The 14,193-nt window shown below is 38.2% G+C and overlaps 1 protein-coding gene across 9 annotated transcripts in view; it reads left to right on the plus strand.

The window, feature by feature from the left end:
* ST7L (suppression of tumorigenicity 7 like) overlaps positions 1-14,193 on the plus strand; it is a 103,629-nt gene that overhangs the window by 60,130 nt on the left and 29,306 nt on the right. For 6 of the 9 annotated variants that reach the window (XM_003267987.4, XM_003267989.4, XM_030824831.1 and 3 more), the window contains one exon: positions 11,211-11,361. The exons of 2 other annotated variants lie outside the window; for them this stretch is intronic. In XM_003267987.4, coding sequence (XP_003268035.1) covers positions 11,211-11,361 — 151 coding nt within the window. The remainder of the gene's footprint in view (positions 1-11,210; positions 11,362-14,193) is intronic. One more of the 9 variants, XM_030824830.1, reaches the window with a different exon arrangement.

Below are 14,193 nucleotides of genomic sequence, written 5' to 3' on the forward strand. Positions count from 1 at the left end.
GATCCAGCAATCCTACTCCAAGGTATATACCCAAGAGAAATGAAATCATTATGTCCACAAGAAGAGTTGAACATGAATATCATAGCAGTTCTATTTATAATAGCCCCAAACTAGAAACAATCCCAATGTCCTTCAATAGGTAAATAGATAAGTAAGTTACAATACAGTGGTATTCAGCAATAAAAAGACCTACTGATACAAGCAAAACATGAATGAAACAAAAAATTTGACATATAAACAAGTACTTACTGAACGATTCCATTTATGTGAAGTTCAAGAAAAGGCAAAAGTCATCTGTGGTGGTAGAAATGAAAACACTGTTTGCCTCAGGTGGTCAGGTGAGACATTAACTAGAAAGGAGAACTTCCTGGAGTGAAAGAAGATATGTCTTGATGGCCAGGCATGGTGGCTCGTGCCTGTAATCCCAACACTTTGGGAGGCTGAGGCAGGCGGATCACGAGGTCAGGAGTTCGAGACCAGCCTGGGCAGCATGGTGAAACCCCATCTCTACTAAAAATACAAAAAATTAGCTGGGCATGGTGATACACCTGTAGTCCCAGCTACTTGGGAGGCTGAGACAGGAGAATCACTTGAACCCAGGAGGTGGAGGTTGCAGTGAGCCTATATCACACCACTGTACTCCAGCCTAGATGACAGAGCAAGACTCTGTCTCAAAAAAAAAAAAAAAAAAGAACTAAAAGAAAATATGTCTTGATTTGGGCATTACTTGTCTACATTTGTCAAAACTCATCAAGCCGCATATTTAGGATCTATGTATTTAAAATTATGCCTCAATAAAGAAAAAAGAATTTGACTTAGCATGGAAAGCATTGTATAAGTATCATGCCTTCTGATGAAATTAGATAATGTATGTGAAGTGCTTAACACAGTGTCTGAGTGTCAGGCTATTAGTGATTTTCATGGTGGTTGTCACTTCATTTCTGTACCTTTTTTTTTTCTTAAGACAGAGTTTTGTTCTGTCATCCAGGCTGGAGTGCAGTGGCATGATCATGACTCACGGCAGCCTCAGCCTGGTGGGCTCAAGTGATCCTCCTACCTAAGCCTTCCTAGTAGCTGGGACTACAGGTGCATGCCACCCAGCTAATTTTTGTATTTTTTGTAGAGATGGGGTTTTGCCATTTGTCCAGGCTGGTCTCGAACTCCTGGGCTCAAGCTGTCCGCCCACCTTGGCCTCCCAAAGTGCTGGGATTACAGGCATGAGCTACTGTGCCTGGCCCATCTTCTTTGAGTTGTTCAGTGTTTGTTTCTTTGTGGATGTTATTTTAGTGTTTGTAGCCTTAGAATGTATAAGGTTTGGGGGATTCCTTTGTTGAGATGAGGTAATGGTGAAGATATTGAAAACAGTTAGGAATTAACTAATTTGAATTAGCTAATAACATAATAATAGTTAGGTAATAGCTAATTTGAATTAGTTACAATACCCTGAAAACAGTTTATGTCTTACAGAAGAAGCCCTTAGGGCAAGAGTAAAGTAGAGCAGTAAGAAACAAAACAATAACAAAAGTGTGTTTAGTAAATCCCTATAACTGGAGTACATATTTAGGAATATGCTATCTGTAGCATTTCAAAGTTACTATTTTGGGGGGGCTTAGTGGCTCATGCCTGCAATCTCAGCACTTTGGGAGGCTGAGATGGGTGGATCATCTGAGGTTAGGCATTTGAGACCAGCCTGGCCGACATGGTGAAACCCTGTCTCTACTGAAAATACAAAAAAAAAAAAAAAAATTAGCCGGACATGGTGGTGGGCGCCTGTAATCCCAGCTACTTGGGAGGCTGAGGCAGGAGAATCGCTTGAACCTGGGCGGCAGAGGTTGCAGTGAGTCAAGATCGCGCCATTGCACTCCAGCCTGGGCAACAAGAGCAAAGCTCCATCTCAAATAATAATAATAATAAATAAAAAATACTATTTCTTATTTTACAATAAAACTGTTTTTAGTGTTGTGCTGCCAAGGGAGTAGACTATACCTGGAGACTTTTAAGTGCAGAGGAAGTTTTAAAAATAAATTGATACATAGAAAGTAAAATCTGTTCTGGTTGATCAGAAATGGAAGCCCGTAGAATGTTATGAGTCTTATCCACCCTAGAGGATAGTAGCTCTTTTTTTTTTTTTTTGAGATGGAGTTTTGCTCTTGTTGCCCAGGCTGGAGTGCAATGGCACGGTCTCGGCTCACTGCAACCTCCACCTCCTGGGTTCAAGCGATTCTCCTGCCTCAGCCTCCCAAGTAGCTGGAATTATAGGCGCCTGCCACCACACCTGGCTAATTTTTGTATTTTTAGTAGAGACGGTTTCACCATGTTGGCCAGGCTGGTCTTGAACCCTTGACCTCAGGTGATCCACCCGCCTTGGCCTCCCAAAGTGCTGAGCCCCTGCGCCCAGCTGATAGTAGCTCTTTAGCAGCAGACTTGCATTTCATTGGCTGAACTACTTATATCATAGCGCCGGCATATATAAAAGATAAAAGGGAAACAGGCGCTCAGTTGACATTCCGAGTGGCATAGCAGGAGTAAAGAGAGCAAAGGAGAAGTGTTGAAGTCTGTGACCCAAACTTAGAGCACAATGAAACCTTTGCCTTTCCCTTGTGTTGTACTGTGGCCTAAGTAGAAGAGTTGAGATATGAAATGCTTGTATCTTGAGGTGTGGCTCTGTAGGATGATGTGGAAAGGAGTTTTATTGTAGCAAATGCCCTCTCCAGCCTCCTTTCCTTTTCCCTTTAGTATAAGTCACTTTACTTTGCTCCTGAAACTGTTAGGTAGCATTATGTTTTCTTTCAGTTTATTCACATAGCAGTTCTGTTTGCTTTCTATCTGGGAACTGTCTTTACTCTCCCCCAATACATACCAATGTGGACTCTGCATTCGCCCTGCCTGTCCAATCTCATAGAATGTGCACTGAGAAAACTAATTGCAGAGATAAATTGGTTCTTTGTGTGCATGACTGATCAAGAGCAAAGTACCTTAATTTCAGATGCCTTCAGAGAGATTTTTCTTTAACCTCTGCTTTTAAGAGGAAGATTATAAAGCATTATCATTACTTCAGGTCAGAATTATATTGCTTTTGGTCAAAAGCTGTTGTAAGATTTACAAAGTAATAGAAAAAAGTAATCTAAAGATAAATTATAAAGATCAAAGCAGTTCAAAATTAAAGTAAATTTGAGTGTAAGCATACATAGGGCTTTAGAGTCATAAAAGAAACCACTAGACCGTACATCATTATGTCTTTTTAACCATAGCTTCCAAAGGAGACTTAATAATTATATTTTTAGTGAAAAGCAACAGGCTAAACTCTCTTGTTTTACTCATTTGAATGTATTGTTCATAGTTGAATGCTAGTTAAAATTGTCCCAAACAGTTTCTCATTACAGACACAATAGGCTGAGTCAGAGGTAATATGGAAGGTCCAATAGCACATATTAGGTCCTAGCTTTGGTTTGTGTCATCAGCTGTTTTATTTGCTGATAATTTCCAAATCTGTGTCTTTTATCTCTGGCGTCTTTCTTTGTCTGTAGACTTAGCATTTCCATCTAGTTGTGGAAATCACATGATAAGTACCTCAAACACTTTAACGTGTCTCAAACAGAATTTTTAAAATTTGTTAAGTCTTTTCTTCAAACTGCCAAACTGCCTCTCATTTATTTCTATATTTTGATTTATGGCTTCATTATCCTCTTCATTAACCCTTACCTCTGCCATTTCCAAATTACCAACTCATATTATAACCTTTGAAATGTTTTTCAGATCTAGCCATCTATCTCATCCCCACTGTCACTGACCCTTGTTTGCCTTCATTACCTGTACTTTAAAAAATATATTATTATTATAACAAAAGTAATAGGTACTTTTTAAAAATTCAGACTCTTCAGACATTTACAAAGTGGAAATCTCCTGTTCTCTCCCTCCCAATTCTACTTTTCTGAAGTAACCACCTGTTACTGTTTGATGTATATATTGGCCCACATTTTCTACACATTTCTAAACATACAGAGATAGATATAGAAAGAATCTCAAATACTTTACTGTATCTTGTGTGGACTATTAAAACAGATTCCTCACTCATCTTTCTGCCATCAGCCCTTCTCCATTCCAGCTATTGCCAGAGTTATCTACCTAAATAGCAAGTCTTAAAAGACCTCTGCTTGTTCCCGATTGCCTACAGGATAAGGACCAACCTCTTAGTATTACACCTATAAAAGCCTTTCATATTCTGGGCCAGTGTCTGTCTCCAGCCTTATTCTTTGCCAGTTCTGCTTTGCTCATTATGTCCATTGTCACTGTTCCCTGGATTGGTCATGCCTCATCATATCTCACTGCCATTGTCTTCTCTACCTGGCAAATTTCTACTCATTCTTTAAGACCCTGCTCATCTGTTGTCTCCTTTATAAGGAGTTTTTTCTAGTTTTCCCAAGAAGAGATAATGGCTTTCTCTTCTCTGTTCCTTCAGTATCTCAATCATATCTTTTTTTTTTAATTGGTCTGTTTATATGTTTCTCCCATAGTTCCCTGTGAACAAAAGCAGGGCGCTTGTCTTACTTATCATTTAATGTCCAACACTCTTCCTAGCCTATGTAGACACTCAGTAAACACTTGGAAACAGACATGTCTGTAGTTTGGAACTGCATTGCTTTAAAAGTCTATCTAAGTTAAAGAAAGTAGACTGGGCACAGTGGCTCACACCTGTAATCCCAGCACAAGAGGCCAAGATGAGAGGATCACTTGAGCCCAGGAGTTAGAAACCAGCATGGGCAACACAGTGAAACTCTATCTCTACAAAAAAATTTAAAAAGTTCGCCAAATGTGGTGTTGTGCACCTATAGTCCCAGCTACTAAGGAGGCTGAGGCAGGAGGATTGCTTGAGCCCAGGAGGCCGAAGCTGCAGTGAACTATGATCATACCACTGCATTCCAGCCTGAGTGACAGAGTGAGTCCCTGTCTCAAAAAAAAAAAAAAGTAAAGTTTTAGAACCATCATTTCTTGAAATTTTTAAGCCAGTTTACATAACTATTTTTACAAGTTTTGCTTAATAATACCATTTTTTACCTTTTAAAGATGACAGTGTTATTTTACCGTGACCGTATTTACTATATTATGAAATAACTCAGCTTTAACTATGATATCATACAACAATTAAAAATGTTAGATTGGCCGGGCAGCTCATGCCTGTAATCCCAGCACTTTGGGAGGCCGAGGCAGACGGATCACCTGAGGTCAGGAGTTTGAGATCAGCCTGACCAACATGGTGAAACTCCATCTCTACTAAAAATACAAAATTAGCCAGGTGTGGTGGTGCATGCCTGTAATCCCAGCTATTCAGGAGGCTGAGGCAGGAGAATCGCTTGAACCCGGGAGGCAGAGGTTGCAGTGAGCCGAGATCATGCCATTGCACTCCAGTCTGGACAACAAAAGCAAAATTCCATCTCCAAAAAAAAAAGTTAGGTCTATATAGAGACAGGAAGGGAGGTATAAAATGTATTATGCATAAAAAAAGAAATCCAGACAAACACAAATCAGATTATTGTCTTTTTTTTTTTTTGAGGCAGGGAGCTCAAACTTCTGAGGTCCAGCTATCCTCCTGCCTTAGCCTCCTGAGTAGCTGGGACTACAGGCATGTGCCACCATGCCCTGTCTTTAGTTTCTTTATTTTTTTATTCTCCAAACATACTATTTTCTACTACTTAGCTCTGTTATGTTTCCATTTCTGTACACTGAGTATATACTTTACTAAGCAGAAAAAGACTGAAAAAAATCATTGGTCAGTTTTTAGTCTTTTGTATTCTTCTTAGAAAATTAAAGTCTGAGTAGCAGAGTTTTTTGTTTTTGTATTTGGTTTTAATTTTCCCAGAGAATTAAAATATGTCTTTGGTAAAACCTAAAATATAAATATGAATTTGAAGACATTTCAGCTGTATTTATCAGATTAACTCAGTTAATAGTTTTTGTTTTTTTTTTTTTTTTTTTTGAGATGTAGTTTTGCTCTCGTCGCCCAGGCTGGGGTGCAATGACACGATCTCGGCTTACTGCAACCCCCGCCTCCCGGGTTCAAGCAATTCTCCTGCCTTAGCCTACCAAGTAGCTGGGATTACAGGCACCCACCACCATGCCTGGCTAATTTTTTGTGTTTTTAGTAGAGACAGGGTTTTACCATGTTGGCCAGGCTGGTCTCGAACTCCTGACCTCAGGTGATCTGCCCGTCTCAACCTCCCAAAGTGCTGGGATTACAGGTGTGAGCCACCGCACCTGGCCAATAAGTATTTTAATACTTGCTTTTAGTGTAATATGCTAGGCATGGTAGTAGAATTTTAAGGATATGGTTTTCATAGTGAATAAGTTATAGCCTATGCTAGGTAGCGGAAACTCCTGAGTAGCAGTTTGTGAAGGAGATAAATAATAATCTTATAATTTATATACATTTTCCTTAAATTGAAATTTTCCTCTTATATTTTGGGGATCAACTTTTATTTTACTGTCTAATCAGGAATTGAAAAATTGCTTTTTTGTTTTTGTTTTTGGTTTTTGGTTTTTGTGTTTTTTTGAGACAGAGTCTCGCTCTGTCGTCCAGGCTGGAGTGCAGTGGCGCGATCTCGGCCCACTGCAAACTCTGCCTCCCCGGCTCACGCCATTCTCCTGCCTCAGCCTCCCGAATAGCTGGGACTACAGGCGCCCGCCACCATGCCCAGCTAATTTTTTGTATTTTTAGTAGAGACGGGGTTTCACCGTGTTAGCCAAGATGGTCTGGATCTCCTAACCTCCTGATCCGCCCACCTCGGCCTCCCAAAGTGCTGGGATTACAGGCGTGAGCCACTGCGCCCGGCCCGAAAAATTGCTTTGTTTTAAAGTCAAATTGGAAAGGATATTTGCTGGTGGGTAGGACCACCAATAATAATAAATAACAAATAATTATTTTAATAAAAAATAAGCTAGCATAAGGAAGATTTTTTTTTTTCTTTTTGAAACAGAGTCTCGCTCTGGCCCAGGCTGGAATGCAGTGGCACGATCTCGGCTCACTGCAACTGCCGCCTCCCGGCTTCAAGCAGTTATCTGCCTCAGCCTCCCAAGTAGCTGGGATTACAGGCACCTGCCACCACGCCTGGCTAATTTTTGTATAGTTAGTAGAGACGGGGTTTCACCATCTTGGCCAGGCTGGTCTTGAACTCCTGACCTTGTGATCCCACTTGCCTTGGCATCTCAAAGTACTGGGATTACGGGTGTAAGCCACTGTGCCCAACCAAGGAAGATTTTTAAAATGATTAAATAGAAAATATTTTTAATATAAAATCTTGAAGTATAATTTCTTAATAAGTGTTCCATGTGTGTTTACCACCTGAATTATCACTCAGATTATTAAACAGTAAATATTTAGGTATATAGTTGCTGTTTAAAAAAGTATTTTTTTTTGCCGGGCGTTGTGGCTCATGCCTGTAATCCCAGCACTTTGGGAGGCCAAGGCTGGTGGATCACGAGGTCAGGAGTTCGAGACCAGCATGGCCAACATAGTGAAATTCCATCTCTACTAAAAATACAAAAATTAGCCTGGCATCATGGTGCATGCCTGTAGTCCCAGCTTATTCGGGAGGCTGAGGCAGGAGAATCACTGGAACCTGGGAGGCGGAGGTTGTGGTGAGCCAAGATTGAGCCACTCACTGCACTCCAGCCTGGACAACAGAGCAAGACACTGTCTCAAAAATAAATAAATAGAAGTATTTTTTGACACATCAAATTGATATTTTTTGTAATGTAAGTTTTACTTAATAATTGTTAACTGAATATCTTTGCTTACATTTGCTAAATGTTTATGAATATACTAAATACTTAACATGTTGGGGTTTAAGGCTTCGGAGTTCTGAAATTCACTGAAAATGATTTGGGATATTTTGTCTCTTGTCTGTGAAATGAAACAATTTTAATAGAAAGAACCTGGTTTAAGTATTATGCAGTTTTCTTCTGAAAACTCAGTATTCTTTTTATGATGACAATTCCACTGTGATTGCCACATTTTCTTTGCTTCCTACTGAAGAAGCTCTTAGTGAGCTTGCAAAGAACATAAGGAGTCATGTCAGAGGTCAGCTATTTGAGTCCATTTTCCCACAGCCGCCTGGTGCGAGTGATCTTTTACTGTGTTTTAAAAAAATGGGCAAGGATTAGAGGGGATTAGAAAGAATATTACCCTCCTGAATATAGGCCGAAAGCACTAAGGGGAGAGAACCCAACCAGGCATCAAATGGGCTTTGCTTGACCAAGACACAACCTCTGCTGCATTCCTTTAAGAAACTGAATGGGAAATGTTAAGTCCCCAAACTGGATTAGTAAATAATCTCATAGTTTGTGACATCTGCTAAAATAAATTGATGAGCAGACTACATTCTTACACTTTGAGAACAGAGCCAAAGACATCAAGAGTAAGAGTAATTAAAGATGGGCATTAAACTTAGTAATTGTTGGAAAGGCACATTTCATAAATCGAAAAATTATTTTAGATATGAGGAGTGCATGTATATTGATTAAATAAATTAAGGCTTAAATTTTGAAACCACTACAGCTTTTTGTTTTTAAGAGTCTTCCTAGAGTCTTATTGCTTGTAGCAGTTTTACGAAGTGTCTCACAAATTCAGCTCTTTAATTTAGGTTGTCCCATTAGTTTGTATAACAACCTGAGGAACTAGAATTTGAAATCTGAGAATGTATCTTTTGAGACACCTCTGGAATGTTTCTCTTTTTATATTTTATAAGAGAAGTTAACATAATTTGGATCTTATGACACATAATTAGATATCAAATTGTTTGGAACCAAAGAGGTAATTTCAAACCTATTCTAGAAGGGCAAGTGCATTCTGGTCTCAGTCTTTGGAGATAGTATTTAGCTAACTAAATAAGTTTTTAAAGGTTTTAAGTTGACTAATAGTAAAGATGCTGTAGAAATAGTTAACTTTGTGTCTTTCTACATATAAAAAGTACATTTGATTGGTATAGTAACTGTGATTACACTGCTTTTGTTATAAATGATAATATTAGTACAAGTATTTTCATTAGGGGTTTAAGGTAAAATTTAGGTTCATATCTGAAGAAGAATTGAGAGAAAACTATAACTTCTTTAACAGGCACATTAAATGCATCCTGCACTATGTTCTCTTGGTTCAGTGCCTTTATTCAAGATGGCCCTGTGCTTTGTTTATGTCCTCCTGCTGTTCTCCTCACTCCCCAGTCCACTCATCCACATTCTACCTATCTGTAAATATCAGGTCAAATCCCATCAAGTGGTTTATTTCTGGCCTCTAAATCATAATACTTCCTAAACATAGAGTTATCATATGACTTAGCAATTCTACTCCATGGTACTTACTCAAGAGAAACAAAAACATATGTTCACTCTGAAACTTATACACAAATGTTTATAACAACATTATTCATAATAGCCAAAAGCTAAAAACAACCAAATACCTGTCAGTTGATGAATGGATAAACAGAACATATATACCATACATACAATGCAGTATTATTCAGCCATAGGAAGAAATGAGGCACAAGTACCATGCATGCTACAAAGTGGGTGAACCTTGAAAACGTTATGCTGAGTGAAAGAAACCAGTCACAAAATGATTCCATTTGTATGAAATATCCAGAATAGGCAAATCTATAGAGATATAAGATAGGTTAGTAGTTGCTTAAGGGGGTTGGGGCAGTAGGGGAGAAGTGAGTTGTAACTAAAGGGTACAGGATTTTCTTTGGAAGTGATGAAAGTGTTCTAAAATTGACTTTGGCAATAGTTGCACATATCTCTGAATATATGAAAAATCCTCGAATTGTATACTTTAATGGGTGAATTCTAAGGTATGTGAATTATATCTCAATAAAGACTGTTATTTAAAAACTAAATTAAAAAAAATTAATACCTCTATCTGTATTCCTGTATATTGCACTTTTTTTTTCTTTTCTTTGTGTGTTTTCTTTTTTTTTTTTTTTTTTTTTTTTTGAGACAGAGTTTCGCTCTATTGCCAGGCTGGAGTGCAGTGGTGCAATCTCGCCTCACTGCAACCTCCACCTCCTGGGTTCAAGTGATTTTCCTGCCTCAGCCTCCTGAGTAGCTGGCACTACAGGCATGCACCACCACACCCAGCTAATTTTTGTATTTTTAGTAGCGATGGGGTTTCACCATGTTGGTCAGGATGATCTCGATCTCCTGACCTCACGATTTCGGCCTCCCACAGTGTTGGGATTACAGGTGTGAGCCACTGCACTCGGCCTTGTACATTGTTTATACCTCTAATAAAGTCCTTACCATAGTCTTGTTATAATTAGTCACTTAAGAAATCTGTCTTTTCCATTGCATTATGTAGCTCCAGAGAACAGGCAGAGTGTTCTTTGGTATTCCCTAACAACCACAGTGCTTTGAACTTAGTAAATATGAATTTAATTGAACTTTTCCACAATTAAGTTATTTCACCTATAAAATGTAAATAAGAGAAAAAAGAATTGCACAAATACTGTTCCAAAATTGGATTTCATAATTTTTATATTCTTCCTTTCAGTCGGAAATGGCTTCATTAAAAATAAAAAATAAATTTAAAAAATAAAAAAAAAGTGTAATTTTAACATTTAACTCCTTTTTGGAAAAATAAATATTCACTCTCACATCTCCTCAGCTCAAGTTTCCATTTAGCCAGGCCACACATATGTCATTTTTTTTTTTTTTGAGACGGAGTCTTGCTCTGTCGCCCAGGCTGGAGTGCAGTGGCGCAATCTCGGCTCACTGCAAGCTCCGCCTCCTGGGTTCACGCCATTCTCCTGCCTCAGCCTCTCCGAGTAGCTGGGACTACAGGCGCCCGCCACCACGCCCGGCTAATTTTTTTGTATTTTTAGTAGAGACGGGGTTTCACCGTGGTCTCGATCTCCTGACCTCGGGATCCACCCGCCTCGGCCTCCCAAAGTGCTGGGATTACAAGCGTGAGCCACAGCGCCCGGCCACATATGTCATTTATCACCTTATTTTTACCTATAGAAATATTCTGGTTTTCATAATTTGCATATATAAGCATTTTATACACGTTATCAGTATCTTCATGTCATTTCAGTTAGTTTTTTAAAAATCAGTTTGACTTTCTAACACTTTGAATCTACATTTTTGTGGGTGTTTGAATTTAACACAATTTAATTTTTCTTTTTTCTGTTGTGTGTATATGTGTGTGTGTGTTACTCTTTCAGTATTTATTAGAGATGAAAAGTTTAATTTTACCTCCAGAACACATTCTGAAACGGGGTGATAGTGAAGCAATTGCCTATGCTTTCTTTCATCTTCAGCACTGGAAACGAATAGAAGGTGCTCTTAATCTGTTACAGTGTACATGGGAAGGCAGTAAGTATTCTTTTCCAAAAGTAACACTAATCTCTCTAACTATTCATTGAATTCACAGGCAGTCTTTTTAAATGAGATTGTCTGGGTTTCCATAAGGATTTGTTGTTCAGATTGGTTTCAAACGGAAATCAGTGATGAGATATTTGGTTTATTGGTAGAAATGCATAATGTTATATTATCCCACAAAAGCAGAATGAGAAACTGTTATGGTATTCTGCCATATGTTAATTTAAGTTACATATTTGTAAGGAAAGAAAATGAAAACTTGGCCCTTTGACTTACAACTTTTTTTTTTTTTTTTTTTTTGAGACGGAGTCTTACTCTGTCCCCCAGGCTGGAGTGCAGTGGCGCAATCTCTGCTCACCACAAGCTCCGCCTCCCGGGTTCACGCCATTCTCCTGCCTCAGCCTCCCAAGTAGCTGGGACTACAGGCGCCTGCCACCATGCCCGGCTAATTTTTTGTATATTTAGTAGAGACGGGGTTTCATCGTGTTAGCCAGGATGGTCTCGATCTCCTGACCTCGTGATCCGCCTGCTTCAGCCTCCCAAAGTGATGGGATTACAGGCATGAGCCACCGCACCTGGCCTGACTTACAACTTTTTTAATGTGGTTGAGCTATTCTAATATTTTAAAAATTGGTCTTGTTTTGTTTTGTTTTCAGATGTATACAATATGAAATTATTTTCTTCATAACTAATATCAACCTATTCTTTATTGTAAAATATATACAACATAAAATTTAGTTTTAACTATTTTAAGTATATAGTTCAGTGGCATTATGTACATTCATAGTGTTGTACAAACATCACCATCATCCATCTACAGAACTTTTTCATTATCCCAGACTGAAATTCTATACCCATTAAATAATAACTCCCCAGTCTTGCCTCCCTCTAGCCCTTGGCAGCCACCATTCTACCTTGTCTCTATGAGTTTGACTACTCTAGGTACCTCATGTAAGTGGAATTATGTAATTTTTGTTCTGTTTTGTCTGGCCGTTTTCACTTAGTATAATATCTTCGAAATTCATTTATATTGGTAATATGCGTCAGAATTTCATTTTTAAGCCTGAATAATTCATTGTATGTATATACCACATTTTTTTATCCATTCATCTGTTAATGAACAGATACCCATTTAACTTGGGTTGTTTTTACCTTTTGGCTATTGTGAATAATGCTGCTACAAATATTGGTGTACAAATATCTATTTGAGTTCCTGCTTTCAATTCTTTTGGGTATATACCCAGAAATGGAATTGCTGGATCATAAAATTGTATGTTTAATTTTTTAAGGAAGCTCAGTAGTGTTTTTTTCCATTTTACATTCCCACCAGCAAGGCACAAAAGTTCCAATTTCTTCACATCCTTGCCAACACTTGTTATTTTCTGGGATTTTTCTTTATTTAAATAATAGCCATCCTAGTGGATGTGAAGTGGAATCTCACTGTGGTGGTGTTTTGCATTTCCCTGATGATTAGTGATGTTGAACATCTTTTCATGTGTTTATTGGCCATTTATATATCTTCTCTGGAGAATAAATTGGACTGTTTTAAACTAACTACCCAATCTCTTAATTGTTGCTTCTTATAACCACCAAGAAAGTAAAGAAGCTTAATTAAAACATTTTACCAATAGGATTCACATAATTCTTTTGAAAAGTATACCACAGCTATCAGTAAAAATTCAAAAATAAATTCAATGCTTATTCACTAAAATTGGTTAACCCCCCCTCAGTTCCCAAACTACTCTGAGGCACCTTGGATATTGCAGCAATTCACAAGAGTGCTATAGGACATTTTAAATTTTCAATGGAAACACAATACAATATTCAAGGATAGGTACGGTGGCTCATGCCTGTAATTTCAGCACTTTGGGAGGCTGAGGCCTCCCAAAAGGTCAAGGCTATAGTGAGCCGAGATGGCACTACTATATTCCAGCTTGGGTGACAGCGTGAGACCTTATCTCAAAAATAATAATAATAATTCAACATCTGTCAGATATCACTTAAACTATTAGCTCCAGACAGTTCACAGTTTCAACATTAGATCATTCTCCATTCCTTTCAATATCATTATATCTTTGCAAAGCTGGAGTTTTGTTAGTTGCTGTGATTAAAAGAAGTACCACACAAAAATCAATGTGATATAGGAAATGACAATGGTAGTGTCCAATGTGATTCCAAGTTTTGAGAAGTTGTACAGTGTCTAATAGGCTCATACCTATACCTCATTAGTAAGAAATTATGGTCATTTAAAAATGAAATAAGAAAATTGATTTGATTCTTTTCTTTAAATTTACGTGCATTTTTTCCCAAATTGCTGCTAAATTATTAGAACATAAATTTTTAAAGTTGTTTGGACTCACTATTAACAAGTGAAATTATCTTGAACCAATTTTGGAACCTCTGCATTAACCATTTGCTAAAGGCCAGACACTGTGGCTTGACAATGACAATATAAATAAAATTGATGAGCCAAGTGTTGTGACTCACCTGTAGTTCCAGCCACTAGGGAGGCTGAGGTGGGAGGATCACCTGAGGCCAGAAATTTGAGACCAACCTGGGCAACATAGCAAGACTCTCTCTAATATATATATATATGTGTGTGTGTGTGTGTGTGTGTGTGTGGGTGTGTGTGTGTGTGTTTAAAGAAAAGATTAATAAAACTGGGATTATGTGCTTGAGAAACTGAATATCTTTGAGTAATTCAACTTACTTTTGCTTTTTCTCCAGTAGTCCATAAGCTCCTCAAAAGCAGATATTCTATCTCATTCATTTTGTGCGTGTCTTCACTGCCTGACATTCCGCTTGGCAAATAGGTTTTCAATCAGT

Source organism: Nomascus leucogenys, chromosome 12 (genome assembly GCF_006542625.1).
Source record: "Nomascus leucogenys isolate Asia chromosome 12, Asia_NLE_v1, whole genome shotgun sequence".
Lineage (NCBI taxonomy): Eukaryota > Metazoa > Chordata > Mammalia > Primates > Hylobatidae > Nomascus > Nomascus leucogenys.